This window comes from Ascaphus truei, chromosome 6 (assembly GCF_040206685.1).
Source record: "Ascaphus truei isolate aAscTru1 chromosome 6, aAscTru1.hap1, whole genome shotgun sequence".
Taxonomy (NCBI): Eukaryota; Metazoa; Chordata; class Amphibia; order Anura; family Ascaphidae; genus Ascaphus; species Ascaphus truei.
Window position 1 is genome coordinate 135,923,880 of NC_134488.1, and position 22,162 is coordinate 135,946,041.

Here is a 22,162-nt window from a genome sequence, read left to right on the forward strand (position 1 = left end):
CTGTTATCAGGGAAGGGATTCATTAACCCCTCACTGACAGAATACATGTTGTATTATACGGCTGCCCTGTTATCAGGGAAGGGATTCATTAACCCCTCACTGGCAGAATACATGTTGCATTATACCGGTGCCCTGTTATCAGGGAAGGGATTCATTAACCCCTCACTGACAGAATACATGTTGTATTATACGGCTGCCCTCTTATCAGGGAAGGGATTCATTAACCCCTCACTGGCAGAATACATGTTGTGTTATACAGGTGCCCTGTTATCAGGGAAGGGAATCATTAACCCCTCACTGGCAGAATAAATGTTGCATTATACGGCTGCCCTGTTATCAGGGAAGGGATTCATTAACCCCTCACTGGCAGAATACATGTTACATTATACCGGTGCCCTGTTATCAGGGAAGGGATTCATTAACCCCTCACTGGCAGAATACATGTATTATATGGCTGCCCTGTTATCAGGAAAGGGATTCATTAACCCCTCACTGGCAGAATATGTGTTGCATTATACAGCTGTCCTGTTATCAGGGAAGGGATTCATTAACCCCTCACTGGCAAAATACGTGTTGTATTATACAGCTGTCCTGTTATCAGGGAAGGGAATCATTAACCCCTCACTGGCAGAATACGTGTTGTATTAAACGCTGCCCTGTTATCAGGGAAGGGATTCATTAACCCCTCACTGGCAGAATACATGTTGTATTATACGGCTGCCCTCTTATCAGGGAAGGGATTCATTAACCCCTCACTGGCAGAATACATGTTGCATTATACCGGTGCCCTGTTATCAGGGAAGGGATTCATTAACCCCTCACTGACAGAATACATGTTGTATTATACGGCTGCCCTGTTATCAGGGAAGGGATTCATTAACCCCTCACTGGCAGAATACATGTTGCATTATACCGGTGCCCTGTTATCAGGGAAGGGATTCATTAACCCCTCACTGACAGAATACATGTTGTATTATACGGCTGCCCTGTTATCAGGGAAGGGATTCATTAACCCCTCACTGGCAGAATACATGTTGCATTATACCGGTGCCCTGTTATCAGGGAAGGGATTCATTAACCCCTCACTGGCAGAATACATGTTGTATTATACGGCTGCCCTGTTATCAGGGAAGGGAATCATTAACCCCTCACTTGCAGAATACGTTTTGAATTATACGGCTGCCCTGTTATCAGGGAAGGGATTCATTAACCCCTCACTGACAGAATACATGTTGTATTATACGGCTGCCCTGTTATCAGGGAAGGGAATCATTAACCCCTCACTGGCAGAATACGTGTATTATATGGCTGCCCTGTTATCAGGGAAGTGAATCATTAACCCCTCACTGGCAGAATACATGTTGTATTATACGCTGCCCTGTTATCAGGGAAGGGATTCATTAACCCCTCACTGGCAGAATACGTGTTGTATTATACGGCTGCCCTGTTATCAGGGAAGGGAATCATTAACCCCTCACTGGCAGAATACAAGTTGTATTATAAGGGTGCCCTGTTATCAGGGAAGGGAATCATTAACCCCTCACTGGCAGAATACATGTTGTATTATACGGCTGCCCTGTTATCAGGGAAGGGATTCATTAACCCCTCACTGGCAGAATACGTGTTGCATTATATGCTGCCCTGTTATCAGGGAAGGGATTCATTAACCCCTCACTGGCAGAATACGTGTTGCATTATACAGCTGTCCTGTTATCAGGGAAGGGAATCATTAACCCCTCACTGGCAGAATACATGTTGTATTATACGGCTCTCCTGTTATCAGGGAAGGGATTCATTAACCCTTCACTGGCAGAATACATGTATTATACGGCTGCCCTGTTAACAGGGAAGGGATTCATTAACCCCTCACTGGCAGAATACATGTTGTATTAAACACTGCCCTGTTATCAGGGAAAGGATTCATTAACCCCTCACTGGCAGAATACATGTGTATTATACGGCTGCCCTGTTATCAGGGAAAGGATTCATTAACCCCTCACTGGCAGAATACATGTGTATTATACGGCCGCCCTGTTATCAGGGAAGGGATTCATTAACCCCTCACTGGCAGAATACATGTTGTATTATACTGCTGCCCTGTTATCAGGGAAGGGAATCATTAACCCCTCACTGGCAGAATACATGTTGTATTATACGGCTGCCCTGTTATCAGGGAAGGGATTCATTAACCCCTCACTGGCAGAATACATGTTGTATTATACGGCTGCCCTGTTATCAGGGAAGGGATTCATTAACCCCTCACTGGCAGAATACATGTGTATTATACGGCCGCCCTGTTATCAGGGAAGGGATTCATTAACCCCTCACTGGCAGAATACATGTTGTATTATACAGGTGTCCTGTTATCAGGGAAGGGATTCATTAACCCCTCAATGGCAGAATACATGTTGCATTATACGGCTGCCCTGTTATCAGGGAATGGATTCATTAACCCCTCACTGGCAGAATACATGTTGTATTATACTGCTGCCCTGTTATCAGGGAAGGGAATCATTAACCCCTCACTGGCAGAATACATGTTGTATTATACTGCTGTCCTGTTATCAGGGAAGGGATTCATTAACCCCTCACTGGCAGAATACATGTGTATTATACGGCTGCCCTTTTATCAGGGAAGGGATTCATTAACCCCTCACTGGCAGAATACATGTGTATTATACGGCTGCCCTGTTATCAGGGAAGGGATTCATTAACCCCTCACTGGCAGAATACATGTTGTATTATACGGCTGCCCTGTTATCAGGGAAGGGATTCATTAACCCCTCACTGGCAGAATACATGTTGTATTATACAGGTGCCCTGGTATCAGGGAAGGGAATCATTAACCCCTCACTGGCAGAATACATGTGTATTATACAGCTGCCCTGTTATCAGGAAGGGGTTTGTCTGAGGAATGGGCTCTCAGTCAGAAATGTTACCTTGTTAATGGCTCTGATGTATTAATACACTTGTTAGCCTGTTAATACTACCAAAGTCTTTTGTGTGCTCCTTCTATTCTTTTGTTCATTGCTATTACCTAGGATCCAGCTTTGGGTCGCCGGGATCAGCAGGAGGTAAGCACCAAAAAGTGAATACTTTGTTAATTTATTTTCTTTCAAACAGTGGTGTGCCATTTATACCTCCTCTTGTACTGTTATCAGGGAACGAAGTCATTAACCCCTCACTGGCAGAATACATGTTGAGGTACATGAGAATTTTAATTCTAATAGAGGTATATTAGTATTTTATCTGTTAGTGTTAGGACTTGTGAACTGGGTCTGCCTTGACGTGGCTCGCAGGCTTACGATGCTTTGGCGAAAGGGTTAAATTAAATGACCCTTTTTTCAAGAGAATATATAAGTATTTTACTGTGTATTTTTGTCATATTGGATGCAGCATTGGGATTCTCTGTTGCTTGTTGTAGACATTTGCCATGCTCAGTAGCTCTCCTTTTTGACACATATATATATTGTGGGGGCTCAGGGGTTCCTAAAGTGAGCTTGCTGGGGTCTGTGTGTTGGTTGTTAACTTAATTTCAGCTGTCTTAGCTGTTGGGGGTTGGTGGCCCCTCCTTCTCAGGGTTTTAGCTCGCCCCTCCCCACTTCCCAAGTGAGCAGGTCCTTTTCATTCTGCTGGATATAGATCCAATGTTGGTCTTTCTCCCTCCTAATAGAGGTACATGAGAATTGTAATTCTAATAAAGGTATATTAGTATTTTATCTGGTAGTGTTAGGACCTGCGAACTGGTTCTGCCTTGTCGTGGTTCGCAGGCTTACGATGCTTTGGCCAATGGGTTAAACTAAATGACCCTTTTTCAAGGGAATATATAGTATTTTACTGTGAATTTTTGTCATATTGGATGTGGCATTGGGCTTCTCTGTCGCTTGCTGAGATCAGGACAACCAGAGACCTATATTTCCTGGACACAGAGGTCCCAGGAACCTGCCAGAAACTGACATGGAGGGCCACCTGCTTAAGGTACTTCCTGAGACTTTGGGGTGATAGGCTGGTAATGGGAATATCCCTCCTGTCCTGCAGATAGGGTGTGGGGGAGTAAGTTAGCCCTTACACAGGGATAGGGGTTTGTTATTTTGTTGTTCTTGTATATTTGCCTGGATAAAGGAACAGGCACAATAGAGGTGACGTCACATGCAGCAGAGAGTAAGCGTTACTGCGTTCCTCCGGGCAGCTGTGGTTATACCTCATTGTGGGGTGTTTAAGTGCGAGGTGCGAGGGATGTCTTCTGGGTCGGAAGAACTGTTTTAACCGGACGATAAGGCATTTTGGATCTTGCCATTGTTTTGGGTCACATGCCTGATTACACCCCCCCTCTCCTTCCCCAAAGATGGCTGGATTTATTGTGACCCTGTTTTTTATGTAAGTGTTATTTTATCTCGTGAATACCATAAATATTAATTACTTTTAATCTTATACTAATAGTGTGGTTTTTTTTCTTTTTTGCGCCCTGCTATATGTGTCTATTCCTTCAGGCTCAATAAAGCCAAGATATAATTTCCCCCTAATCGGTCTCCATTATATGAACCTCTGCACACGTCTCTTGCACCCTCCATCATGCATTATGATTGCAGATAACAAAATGTACGTTAATGTAAGGGTATTAATCTACAATTGATCGATAAATGATCCCTCTGTTGGATTTATCATAGATGCCACTAGTTAGCTAGTTGCGTTCGATAATCTGTCAGTATTGAATTTCTCCAAGTAACAGAACTGGGTAAGAGATCAGACTTCCACACGCCTGAATAAAAACACAGCTTTATTCCATCATAATGTGGTGTGCACATCTTCCAGAGGGGAGAACTGGTAATTACGCATAAAAATGTGTGTAGCAAAGCCTGAAAGAGACAATATCCAAAGGAAAACAGTTATACATAATCATAAACATACTGTACTGACCATACAGTCCCGTTCCCCCCCTCCCCCATCCCCCCCGAGGCATTTTACCCTTTTCTTATTTCTATATGTAAAGCTGTTACAATGTATCATTCTGCATTCTTACCTACTGTAAGCTGGCAAACGTCTGGTGCTCCTGTTATACAGTAAGTGTGTAAAATACGAATTGTGTGATTGATGTAATGGCTGCTTCAGTCAGTGTAACTCAGCAGCTACAATGTATCCTTGTGCTGCTAAGGTATTATGTATTGTTACAGTTTGCATCTTAAACTGCTGGGAACATTGGCAACAAATTATCACAAACAGGAAAATGCTCTTGCACTGCTGGGGAGGTGGGATAAAACCTGTTATCGAAAAGCTTTAAAACGCAATAAAAATAACATCAAGAGATGAATGAAAAAATAAATAAACACTCACTATTATCTAATACAACAGATCTGATTTAATTAAAAACAAACATTTGAGATTCCACATTTTGCTGCTTTAAATCTCCTATCTTTAGCGTTCCAAACTCCTGGGTCCAACGCAGCTTTCTCTGTAATAAAACCTTTTTCTTTTCCCTGTGTGTTCCTATAAACCTCCGCTGTGTACAGGACCGGTATGTGAACATGAGCTGCTTGCAGTGGCTGCCTGGACACTGGATTGTTCGTGTCCTTAGTTCTAATTGCAGATTTATGCTGAGATATACGGTCCTTACAGGCTCTCCTTGTACAGGCCACAGAAACACTGGAATAAGGACACGTCAAGAAATAAACTGTGGGGGGCAAAATATTCCATATTGTATGTAGTTTTTGCTCCGTGCCCACATTAGGAATGTCCTAGGGGTAATTTTGGCAACAAGGTACAGCGTTTAGGAATTTTCTATTCAGTACCATTTAGTATCAGTAAGTACCAGTAAGTACCAATATTGATCTGAATATTCCTAAAGTCTCTTCGTGGTTGCCAAAATTACCCATGGGACATTTTAAATGTGAACACACAGAGAATGGGTTATCTGATCCAAATACATTGATAATTACAGACACAGACAGACACAAACTGCTACACACTGACACACTGACACACACACACACACACTCAAAGAAACAGACAATCTGGCACACTCACACACACACACAAAGAAACAGATAGACAATCTGGCACACACACAAAATCAGTTATATTGTCACACAGTCACACTGATACAGAAACAGATACAACACACAACTCCACACAAACAATGATACACACAGTAGAAGAAAGGTTTCTTACAGTTAGTAGATGTGTTAGGAAGGGAGATTTAAATGATATCAGACCCCACCGCTTTCACACAGAATACTAGGAAACGTGCTTTATATATCCACATATAATATGTCCTTTGTATAATCCCACCTCTACCTCCATATAACCCAGTCAATATGGTACTCTATACGTCTCTGTGGTCACAGAAGGGATACGAGTTCCTCCCGGAATTAGTTCTGCTCTGCAGGTCTCACCACAGAAAGGGAACAATCCTCTCCTTCCAGTCTCGCTCTGCAATGAAGAGGATTACAGGAGCATCGCGTCTCTCTCTGCCAGGAGCCCGGAAACATTGAACTTTGCCTTTTGTTGCAGGTCCTACGGCAGCGAATGGGTGCAGAGTTCCTCTGCTATTGTGGCTTTTGTTTCTTCATCTGTCGTGCATCATTTGCAGTCAACAATTGAGTGTAAGCAGTGCCCTGGCACACACATGCCCGTCCCCAGAGATGTGTGTGAGCGTGTGTGTCAGGTATTGATCAGGTATTTCATCATCGCCGCTTCAGAGTTTCACCACCATGCCACTCTCAGATAAACTGAACACTAAGACACAGCAAGTCACCGCAAACATCAGTAACAGCCTAAAGGCAAAATGCGTCAAATAAGAATAAAATCATAAAAACGAAATTCAATTATTATTATTAGAACTAAATAACTTGAAATAATTAAAAAAAGAGATGCAGAGAAACACAAAGTGGAAGGTCAGGAGATGGCATTCCCATCTCATATACTATCCCTCACATGGAACTGCCGGAGTATTATACTATACCCAGCAAGCCCAGGTCACCTGTGATATGGTGAGTAAGTCTAGCAGAGGTGAAGCAGTGATTTGTGGGTGGGTGGGAAGCAGCAAAGAGTTGCACTCAGACAAGACAATGAGCCAACAATTAAAGACTGTGCACTTACAGTACCATAAGGAGAGGTGAGGACTTCTACTTGGAATTGTATGGGAACACTGATAACAAAGGACCTAATCCAGCAGGGGAAGAGTGAGAATGAAGCGGACCTAGCCTGAATGGGCGGCACACCACGTGACCGTGGGGCTCGGCCTCCCCGAACTGGATTTGCCACAAGGGCTGCCGGGGGAGGGGTCTCCCTATTAAAGCCGGAAGCCAGGAGGGAGGTCCGGCCTCTTGCTCCTGGCTGGCCAAGGATTGGAGTAACAGCAACGGCGCTAGCGGGGGCGCAGGATCAGCAGCTAGCGGACACGTTTAGTAACAATTCACAGGAGGGTTCGGAATGGTTCGTATGGCCGGCAGGGAGGGGACGCGCAGTCGGTAAACAGTCGGGCATATGCTGGGGTTTTAACGAGTCGAAATGCAGATTCCCCAATTGTCATTTCCAGAATAGCTGCGCCGGGTGCGGGGGCCAGCACCCCAAGTCCAAATGTTATAAGAAAGACAGTAATGGGTTAAAGGGGGAGGGCGCGAACGCCAATTTCGGTAATGAATATGGCGCCTTGGCGGGAAAGGCACCCCAATAAAGCGTCAGCAGGGTTTTGGCAGAAGGGTTCGGGAGGCAGCGAGCGAGATTATGGCGGTACGGGTCTGATTTAAGGGGGGGTTAAACAGGCCCGTCGGTGGCGGCAGTTGGGGGGGGTAGGTGCTTGTCCTGCAGAGGGGGCTCGGAGCTGGTAAAGCAGGTTGAAGCGAGGGGGCAGGTCACCGGGACGTACTTCCGGGTGCCCCCTCTTGCAATGCCCAGCACCGAGCACTTTCTGGCGCAGACGGGCAGCACGCTACCTCACTTATGATTATGTTTATTATTAATAAACAAAGCCGCGGCCATTTTACCTCCAGACTGTGTCCTCTCGTTATTGAGGACACAAAAATAATTCTAGGTGAGGGGGGGAAGCTCGCACCTCTCTGGTCAGAAACCAGCTGCTTACATCTCAGCCCTAATTTCTCGCTATACTCCTGTCTGACGCTTGTGTTCTGATCAAGGATGTCTTCTCTTTGCCCCTTTTGTATCTAAAGCCCTGTCCTGCCTTAACCCTCTCTCACTGACTGCCCGACACCTCTGGAATGTCCTTCCCCTCAATACCCGACTAGCACCCTCTCTATCCACCTTTAGGACCCATCTTAATCCCTCCTCCTTAATGAAGCATATGAGTAGCACCGTGGCTGATACTATACACCTCATACATTGACCACAGCCCCCTGCAGGCGCACTTCCAAGAACACCTTCCTACTGTCTCTGTACGTTCTTCCTACTTACCAATTAGATTGTAAGCTCTTCAGGGCAGGGACTCCTTTTCCTAAATGTTACTTTTATGCCTGAAGCACTTCTTCCCATATGTGTTATTTGTACTATTTGTTATTTATATGATTATCTCGTGTATTACCGCTGTGAAGCGCTATGTGCATTAATGGTGTTATATAAAGATATATATATACATATTATTGATGTACCATGCGTCCTCCCAGAAGACGTGGCAAAAGCAATACATGTGTGAAGACAGACCCCTGTCCGGGATCTCCACTGAACTCTCTGTACCTCAAGGAGGAGGAGGGGGGGGGGAACATGATCGCAGCCATGTTTGCAGCACACAGAAAACCCGGCCGGCATCTCCAGCAGCGCCCCCTAGCTGTTTATTTTTTCCCCCCGTACATCGATTGTAAGACGCAGTTCAATTCAGCCATGTGAAAATGGGGAAAAAAGTTGCGTCTTAAAATCACTTGCAGAGGATCATAGCGAACCAGGTTGCCAGCGGAGGAGAGCAGGAACACAGCGCTATTAAAGCGCTATAAAAGGCAGACACCGGAAGGAGGGGTGTTTAACATCACAGCGCTGGGGCATGCTCCTCCAGGTAGCTCCGAAGACCCTGCGTGTGTGCACACACCATCCCGTGGCCGCCACCTACACTAGCCTGTTTGGCCGGCCGCGCCCCCTAGTTTGCGCACCGCTGCTGTACAGTATGTCAAATTGGAACCTGGTTGAAACCCATATGCGTGTCATCACATTTATGCGCATGCGTGTATGTTAAATTGGAACCTGGTTGAAACGCATATGCCCGTCATCACATTTATGTGCATGCGTGGATGTAATTTCCTCATGGCGTCGCTAGATACTGTATCTGCTAGACCCAATCATTTTTGACTGAACCACCTGTCCACAACCAGGGATATGCTTAAAACCTGCCCTGTTGGGGTTCCTAGAGGACTGGATTTGGGAAGAAGTACAGTACTGTTAGTGTATCTAGACAGTAAAAAACACATTTATTTTAATATATTTAATTTATTATTTATTTTATTTCCTAGATTTATATATTATTTTGTACATACTGTACAGTACTGTATTCTGTACATTTTTATATATTGAAATGCCCAGAGAAATTTAGGTATACAGTAGTACATCTGTAAGTGTATAAACAGTAAAAACATGAACACCCAAAAAAGTATATTTAAAGAATGAAAGGTTGTATTTGTACAGGAGAATATTCAAAATGTACAATCTTGTCTTTTTCTTCTTCATAATGGCAGCTGCTTCTTGGACATCTGGGTCTGAAAAGACAGAGACAATATTCTATATAACAGTTGCACCGTACATTATGGTTAAAGTATGCCTGTATCTTATATAGAGTTTACAGCATGATCTACTGTACGCCAAAACCAAATTGTATCCAACAAAATGATGCATGCTAACAATAAGCATTAGGTTTTGCTAGAGGTTTACATTAGGTTTTGTGGGGTTTGGGGTAGGGGTGGGGGGAAGGGATTTGTTATGCATGGATTGGAGCACTGTGTCTTATCTGGCAGTATTGTTGTGAGAGTTTCCTGCACCAAGGGGGGGGGGGGGAGGGGGTTACCAGGGAGAGTGTAGCAGGGTTCCCCCTAGGCCCCCTTACCTCCGCTTAGCGGGGGGACCCCTGCGCTGTGTCAGGGAGCTACAGGGGTGAGCACGTTGCCGGGGGCTCCCGGCAGCATCTGCAGCCCGGCGTCGCCATTTTGTGTGCATTTGCGCATGCGCGGAAGCTCGCGCCTGCGCAGTGTAGACCCAGGAGATGCGGCGGCCATTACAGAGAGGGAGGCAGGTCGCAGATGGCGCTCCATAGTGCAGGGATCCCTAGAAGTCGCGCATGCGTATGCGTTAGGGCAATGCGGCGGCCATGACAGAGTTGCGCAGGCTCAGTGGAGAGTAGCGGCGGCCATTACACATCGTGCACGCGGCCCCAATGCTAAAGAGGTCCTGAGTGGACTACAACTCCCAGCAGCCTCTGGGGACTGTGTCACAGGAGCTTGTGCAGGGTTATAATATAACACAAAAATCACTGGGTTGAATCGAATGCGACTATGATATAAAAAAGAAAGTTTATTCCTTGAAAAAGGTGAACACACAGAATATACAAATAACAGACAGGATATATACACTTACTTGGGGTTTGGGCAATGAAGCAATCAGGATCTGGATTGGCAATCCATTCAGCAATACAGGATACAAACGAAGACACTGGGCATAGAGCTTACAATCAGTTATATAGGATTTAAGCCCTATCCCTTCACACTGGGTGTCAGGTATTGGTTACCAATTACCTACACCCAATTACAGTACCCCTTGCCAGTTCATGTGGGAAGGGAGGCAATACCTGCCCACAGGGGTAGGCATTATTCTAATCAGGGGCCCATTTTGCTAGGCCCACTCCTAAAAGATTGGCGTCTCCTAGTCTGCCTTTTGGGTCTCTGGACAGGAAAATCTTTGGGATATATGAGAGTACGCTGCTGAATAACAAGGAAAAGCACAAAAAACGGTCATAGTAGAGTATTGTTGAGTACAGTCTTGGAATAGCGACAATGGCGAGATATGCACGTACGGAAAGAAATGGGTTAAAAGCATGTAGGTAAAAGCCGTGTGATGGATGGTGGAGAAGCTGCAGGTCACCGGGGTGGGTTGGGACCGTCCTCTGGAGACCATGGAAAAGCTGTCCAGCTGAGAGTCATTCAGGGGAACCGCCTGCAGCTTGGATCACACAGGTCTCTGGGACCCACCGCATATCCCCTCAGAGCCGGCGTGGCTCAGCCAGGAAGGGCTCACAGTAAGACGCGCATCGGGTCAGCACCAGCCATGCAAGTTGATGATGTCGAGTGCAGATACACTCAATTAATTATTTATTTAATAAATCATTTGTAAAATGTGTTACCAGGAAGTAATACCGTGAGAGTTACCTCTCGTTTCCACGTATGCCCCGGGCACAGAGTTATGATACTGTAGCAATACATGGTTACATTAAATTAATAGGGTTATACAGTCACATCACAGGCATTTCAAGGGCAGTTAGAGTTGGGAAATTGGGTGCAGGGGATAAAAGGGCTGGAGAGGTTCAGATTGAATGCAGCTGTGGTTTCAAAGTCCTTTGGGGCATTAATATTACAGAATGTGGGGCTGACGAAACACAGCAGTAAGCAAAGGCTGATATTAACCCTTAGCACGCTGGTTCTGTGCAGAGGGGAGCAGCTCTTGGGGAACCCCATCAGGCGTCCGCCTTTGGGGCGATGCAGATGTAGTCTAAGGGATTCAGATTGAATGCAGCCGATATGCCACACGTGGCATTAGGTCAGGCAACAGGAGACAGCTGCATGGCGCGGGTAATATACTGGTTTTCTGTAGCACATATAGATGAACTATAGGTGCCTTGTGACCCTTAGCAAAGGATCACTACATTCATATTACCTCACGTTCCCCGTAACCGCCGCGCAGGCGCATGTCAGCATCATCAGGAACGCGGGTTCGAGAAAATGAGAATTCCCGAAGGCTGAAGCACGCCCGTTCCAGGGGCGAGAATCCCGAAATCCGACATACACGGGGGGACCCCGAAATCCGACATACACGGGGGGACCCCGAAATCCGACATACACGGGGGGACCCCGAAATCCGACATACACGGGTGGACCCCGCAATCCAACATACACGGGGGGACCCCGAAATCTGACATACACGGGGGGACCCCGAAATCTGAGATACACGGGGGGACCCCGAAATCCGAGATACACGGGGGGACCCCGAAATCCGAGATACATGGGGGGACTTTGTAACGACATTCTGCAAGAAGGGGAAACTGGGAAAAATTACTAATATTTCTGTGACTGGATAGTGGCCAGCCCCTCCCTCTGTACTGCACCGCCAGCCCCTCCCTCTGTACTGCACTGCCAGCCCCTCCCTCTGTACTGCACCGCCAGCCCCTCCCTCTGTACTGCACCACCAGCCCCTCCCTCTGTACTGCACCGCCAGCCCCTCCCTCTGTACTGCACTGCCAGTCTCTCCCTCTGTACTGCACTGCCAGCCCCTCTCTCTGTACTGCACCGCCAGCCCCTCCCTCTGTACTGCACCGCCAGACCCTCCCTCTGTACTGCACCGCCAGCCCCTCCCTCTGTACTGCACCGCCAGCCCCTCCCTCTGTACTGCACCGCCAGCCCCTCCCTCTGTACTGCACCGCCAGCCCCTCCCTCTGTACTGCACCGCCAGCCCCTCCCTCTGTACTGCACCGCCAGACCCTCCCTCTGTACTGCACTGCCAGTCTCTCCCTCTGTACTGCACCGCCAGTCCCTCCCTCTGTACTGCACCGCCAGCCCCTCCCTCTGTACTGCACCGCCAGCCCCTCCCTCTGTACTGCACCGCCAGTCCCTCCCTCTGTACTGCACCGCCAGTCCCTCCCTCTGTACTGCACCGCCAGTCCCTCCCTCTGTACTGCACCGCCAGTCCCTCCCTCTGTACTGCATCGCCAGCCCCTCCCTCTGTACTGCGGAGAGAGGGGGAGGGGAAAAAGAAGGGGGGAAGGAGAGAGAGAGAGGAGAGAGGAGAAAGAGGAGAGAGAGAAGAGAGAAGAGAGGAGAGAGACTCTCCTTTAACCCATAATGTGTATATTTTACCCCTGAGCCTGTCCTGAGCCTGTCCTGAGCCTGTCCTGCTCTTTTTATTTTCTAAAATTTTTTTTTCCAGTATTAAAAAACAGGATGTTTTAATCTCTAGTTTCTGATGTTGCCATGGTTACATAGTTACATAGTTACATGTTACATGGTTACATAGTTACATAGTAGATGAGCTTGAAAAAAGACGTTTGTCCATCAAGTTCAACCTATGGTAACCTTTAGGGCGGCATTTCAACCTCCCGGACACTTATTTTCAACGCTTATATCTCCTGTCAGATTTAAAAATAAAGCCAGTTCTGTAACGGGCACGAGGATCTCTCTTAATGCAAGTGCCCCCCCAAAAAAGGGGTGATCAGCAAGGGGGGTGGGAGGGGGGCCTTTAAGCCCAAATTATATCAGTTTGGCTCTAGCCAGCTGCCCCATCACCTTCCCCCTCTCCATGTGAACAGGTGAAAGTGTGTATCTCCCAGCCCCTCCTCTCCCCTCCCCAATAAAGGCACTGAAGTGGGAGGCTGTGTGTGCTGCTCAGTCCCAGGTGAGTTTGGGAGGGGAGATGGAGCCTGTCCCAGCCTGTCCTCAGTAACACCATGTCTGACTTTTTACTATGTATACAGAGAACACCCGCACAGCTTAGTAATTTGAACATATCAATACAACAATATCATCCTATAGGCTAGTAGAGGCTTGGGGAAGAAACTCTCACATGGGTCTCTCTTAAGTGCCTTAGCTTAACCCTATCATTTGATACACAGTCAAGGAGGCTGCCAGCTGTCTCTGCACTGATTACACATATAGCGGATGAATCTAGCATTATATAGCTAATCATTACTTACTCTAGATCTGCCCCTATGGGGACAGAACATTTTTTGAGCAGTGGCCCGGTGACGGCCCTAGTCCTAAATTTACAGGCAGCTATATATTAGCAATGGATCCTGAATATCCATAAGGGATCCCCATATGTTCCATCAACCTAACTTACCAGAGTTACGTTATCAATGACAGTCACGTACTGTTTGACATACATCTTATTTTAAACCCCATTTTTTTATTTATTGGTACAAATAAAGTATTTTAAAACATTCACTATACATTCAGCTGTGAAACAGAGTGCTTATATACTAGGTTTCTTTTCTCTCTTTGATGCTGACTTTTTACTAGCATTATTCCTCCTGCTCTGAAAGATAATGGTGCAGTGTGTGGGGACGTGGAGGTTTTCGATTTATTTTGTTTAACACCCTTATCCGTCTACTTATTTTCCTTAGTGTTTAGGTTAAAAGGCCCCTGTTTTCCTATTTTTTTACAGCAGAAATGGTGATAACATGTACCCAAAACACAATTCATAGGGGCAGATTGCTCTGGGTTGGGTGTGTTAACTTGTACTTTGAGTTGCTGAATCTGCCCTATAGATATTTGTCCCAATGTTTTGTTAAATGTAGATCCTTTTAACATTGGGCACAGTGTCACTACTTTTTATTAAGCCACTTTGAGACCTTCTGCTGTGTGTTTCACACACCACACACTCGCACACCAAATGGTATTGCTCCTGCTGGTTATTTGTGTGGTTATAGTTGGCTGGGTTCCTGGCTAAATCTGAAATGTTTTATGTAACTGTGGAATGTGACACGGTTGCATTACATCTCTTTTAAATGTGGGGGGGGGACAGCAGCGCAGCACTGGGGGGCCGTGTTATTAAATCTGTGTGTGGGGGGGACAGCGGCCCAGCACTGGGGGGCCGTGTTATTAAATCTGTGTGTGTGGGGGGGACAGCGGCCCAGCACTGGGGGGCCGTGTTATTAAATCTGTGTGTGGGGGGGGACAGCAGCGCAGCACTGGGGGGCCGTGTTATTAAATCTGTGTGTGGGGGGGACAGCGGCCCAGCACTGGGGGCCGTGTTATTAAATCTGTGTGTGGGGGGGACAGCGGCCCAGCACTGGGGGGCCGTGTTATTAAATCTGTGTGTGTGGGGGGGACAGCGGCCCAGCACTGGGGGGCCGTGTTATTAAATCTGTGTGTGGGGGGGGACAGCAGCGCAGCACTGGGGGGCCGTGTTATTAAATCTGTGTGTGTGGGGGGGACAGCGGCCCAGCACTGGGGGGCCGTGTTATTAAATCTGTGTGTGGGGGGGGGGGGACAGCGGCCCAGCACTGGGGGGCCATGTTATTAAATCTGTGTGTGGGGGGGGACAGCGGCCCAGCACTGGGGGGCCGTGTTATTAAATCTGTGTGTGGGGGGGGGGGGGGGACAGCGGCCCAGCACTGGGGGGCCATGTTATTAAATCTGTGTGTGTGGGGGACAGCGGCCCAGCACGGGGGGGAGGGAGGGCGTGTCATTAAATCTGTGTGTGTGGGGGACAGCGGCCCAGCACTGGGGGGCCGTGTTATTAAGTCTGTGTGTGGGGGGGGGGGGGAGAGACAGCGGCCCAGCACTGGGGGGCCGTGTTATTAAATCTGTGTGTGGGGGGGACAGCGGCCCAGCACTGGGGGGCCGTGTTATTAAATCTGTGTGTGGGGGGGACAGCGGCCCAGCACTGGGGGGCCGTGTTATTAAATCTGTGTGTGGGGGGGACAGCGGCCCAGCACTGGGGGGCCGTGTTATTAAATCTGTGTGTGGGGGGGACAGCGGCCCAGCACTGGGGGGCCGTGTTATTAAATCTGTGTGTGGGGGGGACAGCGGCCAGCACTGGGGGGCCGTGTTATTAAATCTGTGTGTGGGGGGGGACAGCAGCGCAGCACTGGGGGGCCGTGTTATTAAATCTGTGTGTGTGGGGGGGACAGCGGCCCAGCACTGGGGGGCCGTGTTATTAAATCTGTGTGTGGGGGGGGGGACAGCGGCCCAGCACTGGGGGGCCATGTTATTAAATCTGTGTGTGGGGGGGGGACAGCGGCCCAGCACTGGGGGGCCGTGTTATTAAATCTGTGTGTGGGGGGGGGGGGACAGCGGCCCAGCACTGGGGGGCCATGTTATTAAATCTGTGTGTGTGGGGGACAGCGGCCCAGCACGGGGGGGAGGGAGGGCGTGTCATTAAATCTGTGTGTGTGGGGGACAGCGGCCCAGCACTGGGGGGCCATGTTATTAAATCTGTGTGTGGGGGGGGGGGGGGGGAGACAGCGGCCCAGCACTGGGGGGCCGTGTTATTAAATCTGTGTGTGGGGGGACAACGGCCCAGCACTGGGGGGCCGTGTTATTAAATCTGTGTGTGGGGGGGACAGCGGCCCAGCACTGGGGGGCCGTGTTATTAAATCTGTGTGTGGGGGGGACAGCGGCCCAGCACTGGGGGGCCGTGTTATTAAATCTGTGTGTGGGGGGGACAGCGGCCCAGCACTGGGGGGCCGTGTTATTAAATCTGTGTGTGGGGGGGACAGCGGCCCAGCACTGGGGGGGCCGTGTTATTAAATCTGTGTGTGGGGGGGACAGCGGCCCAGCACTGGGGGGCCATGTTATTAAATCTGTGTGTGTGGGGGACAGCGGCCCAGCACTGGGGAGGCCATGTTATTAAATCTGTGTGTGGGGGGGGGGACAGCGGCCCAGCACTGGGGGGCCGTGTTATTAAATCTGTGTGTGGGGGGGGGGGGGACAGCGGCCCAGCACTGGGGAGGCCATGTTATTAAATCTGTGTGTGGGGGGGGGGACAGCGGCCCAGCACTGGGGGGCATATTATTTATTATTATTTATTTTATTTATAAAATATTTTACCAGGCAGTAATACATTGAGAGTTACCTCTCGTTTTCAAGTATGTCCTGGGCACAGAGTAAAACAAATAATACATGGTTACAAATACAGTTACATAAATGAACAGGGTATACATTTATATACAAGACATTGCATGCACAGTTACAGATAATATATATTATGGGCGTATGAAACAGTTATAGACCAGATTAAAATGTGAGACAGCCTTAGATTTGAAAGTACTTAAACTGGTGGCTGTGAGTCTCCGGTAGGTTGTTCCAGTTTTGGGGTGCACGGTAAGAGGAGGAGCGGCCGGATACTTTGTTGAGCCTTGGGACCATGAACAGTCTTTTGGAGTCTGATCTCAGGTGATAGGTGCTACGTGTGGTAGGGGTGAGGAGCTTCTTCAGGTAGCTGGGTAGCTTGCCCATAAAGAATTTGAAGGCAAGAAAGGAAAGGTGAACTTTGCGCCTAGACTCGAGTGATGACCAATCTAGTTCTTTGAGCATTTCGCAGTGATGTGTGTTGTAGTTGCATTGGAGAACAAAACGACAAATTGAATTGTAGAGGGTGTCAAGTTGGCTAAGGTGGGTTTGAGGTGCCGAGCTATATACTATGTCTCCATAGTCAATAATTGGCATTAGCATCTGCTGTGCGATACGCTTTCTGACCAGGAGACTTAGGGAGGATTTGTTCCTGTAAAGTATCCCTTGTTTGGCATAGGTCTTGGTTGTCAGGGTATCAATGTGCATCCCGAATGTTAAGTGGGAGTCCAACCACATGCCCAGGTATTTAAAACTAGTAACAGGAGTTAGGGTGGTGTTAGCGTTGGTTCTAATCTGGAGCTCAGTCGCTGGAAGCTTTAAAAATTTATTCTTGGTCCCAAATACCATTGTTAGTCTTGTCGGTGTTTAAAAACAGTTTGTTTTGGGAAATCCAGTTTTCGAGTCTCAGAAAGTCAGACTGAAGTATGTGCTGAAGGTCGGAGAGGCTATGGCTGTGGGCATATAGGATTGTGTCATCTGCATACAGTACACGTGTATTGAGGCTTCCTTACAAGCTGTGGGAAGAGAAGAGTAGGGGCCCCAGAACAGAGCCTTGCGGGATGCCACAGGTGATATCCAGGGGGTTGGAGTTCGAGCCTGAGATGGACACATGTTGGTATCTTCCTGATAGGTAGGACTGAAACCAGTTTAAAGCGTGCTTCCCTTTTCCAGAGCTCTGGAGTTTGTTAAGCAGGATAGCATGATCAACAGTATCAAAAGCCTTTGCAAAATCTAGGAATACTGCACCAGTGAGTTGACCACATTCCGTTCCACACTGGATTTCATTGCAAACTTTTAGCAGGGTAGTTACGGTAGAGTTTTTGGGGCGAAAGCCAGATTGGAATTGGCTAGGGAAATTTGTCTTGGTATAGTAATCGCTTAGTTGGGAGTGGACACATTTTTCCATGACTTTGGATAGGATTGGGAGAAGGGAGATTGGTCTGTAGTTTGAGACAGTGTTTTTGTCCCCACTTTTGAAGATTGGGACAACTCTAGCAGTTTTTCAGGTCTTAGGGACATGGCCTGCAGACAGGATAGAGTTGACTATGGAAGCAATTGGTTTGGCAATGGCTGGGGCACCAAGTCTTAGGAACCTAGATTGCAGTAAGGCAGGTCCACATTGGCTGCTTAGTTTTAATTTGAGGAGCGCTTGTGTAATATCCTCTTCAGATACTGGGCCAAATTGAAAATTGTGGGCAGTGTTGGGAGGGGGTGGGGCTATATGGGTACTCCCAGGATGAGATTCAGGTTTGTGGTTTGGGTTGCGTTTCATTAATAAGTTAGTAGCACACCCCACAAAGTAGTCATTGAATGCATTTGCAATGTCAGTGGGGTTTGTCAGGCTAATATCCCCCTTAGTGATATTACTTGGCTGTTGATGGTTAGGAGGCTGGAATATGTTGTTGATAACCTTCCAGAAGTTAGCTGAGTTTGATGTGTTCTGGTGGAGATTGTCATTGTAATATTGTGCATTTGCATGCCTTGTTTGCCTTGTGCACATGTTCCGCAGGCATCTGTAGTGATTGTGATCCTTGGTAGTGCCAATTACTTTGTGGCTTTTCCACAAGGCATCCCTGAACTGGTAGAGTGCTATAAGGTCAGGTGTTACCCATGGAAGGTGGGCACCCCGTACCCTTATTCTGCGTAGTGGAGCATGGGTATCACAGAGTTTTAAGAACTCGGATTGGAAATAGTCAAGCGCAGAATCAGGGTCGGGAATAAAATCGATTCTGTGCCAAGGGCAGTTGGTAAGGTCAGCCAGAAACTGTTGTGGGTTAAAGTTTCTAAATGTTCTAGTGAGGAGAACTTTAGGGCTTGATTGGGGCGGTTTAACTTTCCTTACACAGTACACTATTGCATGGTCACTGAAAATGTCAGGAAGGATGCCAGAGGATTGGATTCTGCTTGGATTTGAGAGAATCCAGTCAAGCAAGGAATGGTTGTGCGATTTCAGGTTTGTTCGTGTGGGTTGGGAAATGAGTTGCGATAGGTTAAGCGATTTAATTTGTGTGGATTTTGTGGTTTTTAGGGTCAAGCCAATTGACGTTAAAATCCCCAAGAACTAGCAGCTCACTCTTCTCATTCAGGGAAGAAATAGAGCCAAGAAACTGGATGATATCAGTCAGGGATTGTAGAGGCGCTTTAGGGGGGCGGTAGATGCCAGTAAGCAAGATGGGCTTAGAAAACGGGAGGCATATTCTGCCAACTAGGATTTCAAAAGAGGTTGGGCTTGGGGGGCAATTTAACAGTGTAAACTGTAATTTGTCTGCAATATAAAATAACACCCCTCCTCCTCTCTTTGACCCATCTCTCCTAGAAATGGTGTATCCCTGAATGGCAATATGTGCATCAGGGGTTTTAGGGGTTAGCCATGTTTCTGTAAGAACGATGGCTTTTGATTTATGCATAAGGCACCATGCTCTTAGTTCATCCAGTTTGGGCAGCAGACTCCGGATATTTATGTGGGCGACAGATAGCCCTTTTTGGAATTTGAAGGGGGTATTCTCAGGAGTATGGGACAGAGTTGAAGTGGGAGGGCCTGGGTTAGATTCAATATCATCATATGAGAGAAAAAAGGACCCAGTCTTCCAGCACTCTCTCTGTTAGATTCAATATCACCTGCTAAAGCGAGTAATAGTATGAGTAGAAATTTGAGCAGTTGTTTGCAAGTTGTTACTTTATGATGTTTGCCATTGGAGTGTGCGGTGGTTGGAGTGCTGGTTTTCAGGGTTCTCCCCCAACATTCAGTAGACAGTGCAAGGCTTTTGAGTAATCCGGGGTGTATGGTGATGTTGGGCGTGGGCCAGGAGGGGGGAGTTTGTAGTGGATAGAGAGAGTAACATTTCAATGAGGCCACGAGAAAGAACAAAGTGGAGGTAAGTATCAGGTTCATACTGCCCGAGGTAGGTAATGCTGCATGGAGCTGTTTTGAGCCAAGTGTGCGCAGCACAAACAGCATGGATCATAGTGTGGTCAGAATAGCTCACCGTTTGTTGCCTTGTGTAGAAGAGTTTGCAGTAGATCCAGTCCCCAGTCACCTCTAGTCCAACTATAGTCTAACTATATATTCTCACTTAAAAGCTAACTTTTTAAATGGCTCACTATATCACTGGGGGGCCGTGTTATTAAATGTGTGTGGGGGGGGACAGCGGCCCAGCACTGGGGGGCCGTGTTATTAAATCTGCTGCTAGTTTCAGGGGGCTCTTGTCTATACAGGTGTTCCTGACCCAGTCACCATGTGCTATCTCGCCCTGCTCTTTGTGTTCTCCACCGTTGTGACTAAAGGTAGGTGTAAAATCATGGTTCAGCCCTAGGCTCTCAGAAAGCTGCAGTAAAGCCTGTAATACTGTAGGTCCCTCTGCCTGCAAAAGAGATTCTCCCCCCCCCCCCCCCTATTGTGTAGGTTCTAGAATGGTTAAACTCTTACTATACACAATACAGTGAGTTCCCCTTAATGCCACCCGTCTCCCCACTGTCCCCTCTCTGACCCCTCACAGCCTTCTCTCTGACCCCTCACAGCCTTCTCTCTGACCCCTCTCAGGCTTCTCTCTGACCCCTCACAGGCTTCTCTCTGACCCCTCTCAGGCTTCTCTCTGACCCCTCACAGGCTTCTCTCTGACCCCTCACAGGCTTCTCTCTGACCCCTCACAGGCTTCTCTCTGACCCCTCACAGGCTTCTCTCTGACCCCTCACAGGCTTCTCTCTGACCCCTCACAGGCTTCTCTCTGACCCCTCACAGGCTTCTCTCTGACCCCTCACAGGCTTCTCTCTGACCCCTCACAGCCTTCTCTCTGACCCCTCACAGGCTTCTCTCTGACCCCTCACACGCTTCTCTCTGACCTGCGTACACTGCCTAAATAACACTGGCGTGCATTGCAGTGGGGCGGCGCAGAACTGCAGTAGCCCGAATGACGCCTGCATGTCCTTGCTTACACAGACAACCACTAGTAGTAAGTATCGGCAGGCGGCGGGGTGCAGGGGTATTGGTGTATGTATAGGCGTGTCCGGGCGGCGGGTGCAGGGATATTGGTGTATGTATAGGCGTGTCCGGGCGGCGGCGGGTGCAGGGATATTGGTGTATGTATAGGCGTGTCCGGGCGGCGGCGGGTGCAGGGATATTGGTGTATGTATAGGCGTGTCCGGGCGGCGGCGGGTGCAGGGATATTGGTGTATGTATAGGCGTGTCCGGGCGGTGGCGGGTGCAGGGATATTGGTGTATGTATAGGCGTGTCCGGGCGGGTGCAGGGATATTGGTGTATGTATAGGCGTGTCCGGGCGGCGGCGGGTGCAGGGATATTGGTGTATGTATAGGCGTGTCCGGGCGGCGGGTGCAGGGATATTGGTGTATGTATAGGCGTGTCCAGGCGGCGGCGGGTGCAGGGATATTGGTGTATGTATAGGCGTGTCCGGGCGGCGGGTGCAGGGATATTGGTGTATGTATAGGCGTGTCCGGGCGGCGGGTGCAGGGATATTGGTGTATGTATAGGCGTGTCCGGGCGGCGGGTGCAGGGATATTGGTGTATGTATAGGCGTGTCCGGGCGGCGGGTGCAGGGATATTGGTGTATGTATAGGCGTGTCCGGGCGGCGGCGGGTGCAGGGATATTGGTGTATGTATAGGCGTGTCCGGGCGGTGGCGGGTGCAGGGATATTGGTGTATGTATAGGCGTGTCCGGGCGGCGGCGGGTGCAGGGATATTGGTGTATGTATAGGCGTGTCCGGCAGGCGGCGGGTGCAGGGATATTGGTGTATGTATAGGCGTGTCCGGGCGGCGGCGGGTGCAGGGATATTTGTGTATGTATAGGCGTGTCCGGGCGGCGGCGGGTGCAGGGATATTGGTGTATGTATAGGCGTGTCCGGGCGGTGGCGGGTGCAGGGATATTGGTGTATGTATAGG

At 48.3% G+C, this 22,162-nt stretch overlaps 1 protein-coding gene across 1 annotated transcript in view; it reads left to right on the forward strand.

Annotated features, from left to right (window-relative positions):
- Window positions 1-11,040: 11,040 nt before the first annotated feature.
- LOC142498175 (uncharacterized) overlaps window positions 11,041-22,162 on the forward strand; it is a 52,823-nt gene continuing 41,701 nt past the window's right edge. The window contains exons 1-2 of the mRNA XM_075606686.1: window positions 11,041-11,221; window positions 20,484-20,552. Coding sequence (XP_075462801.1) covers window positions 11,041-11,221; window positions 20,484-20,552 — 250 coding nt within the window. The remainder of the gene's footprint in view (window positions 11,222-20,483; window positions 20,553-22,162) is intronic.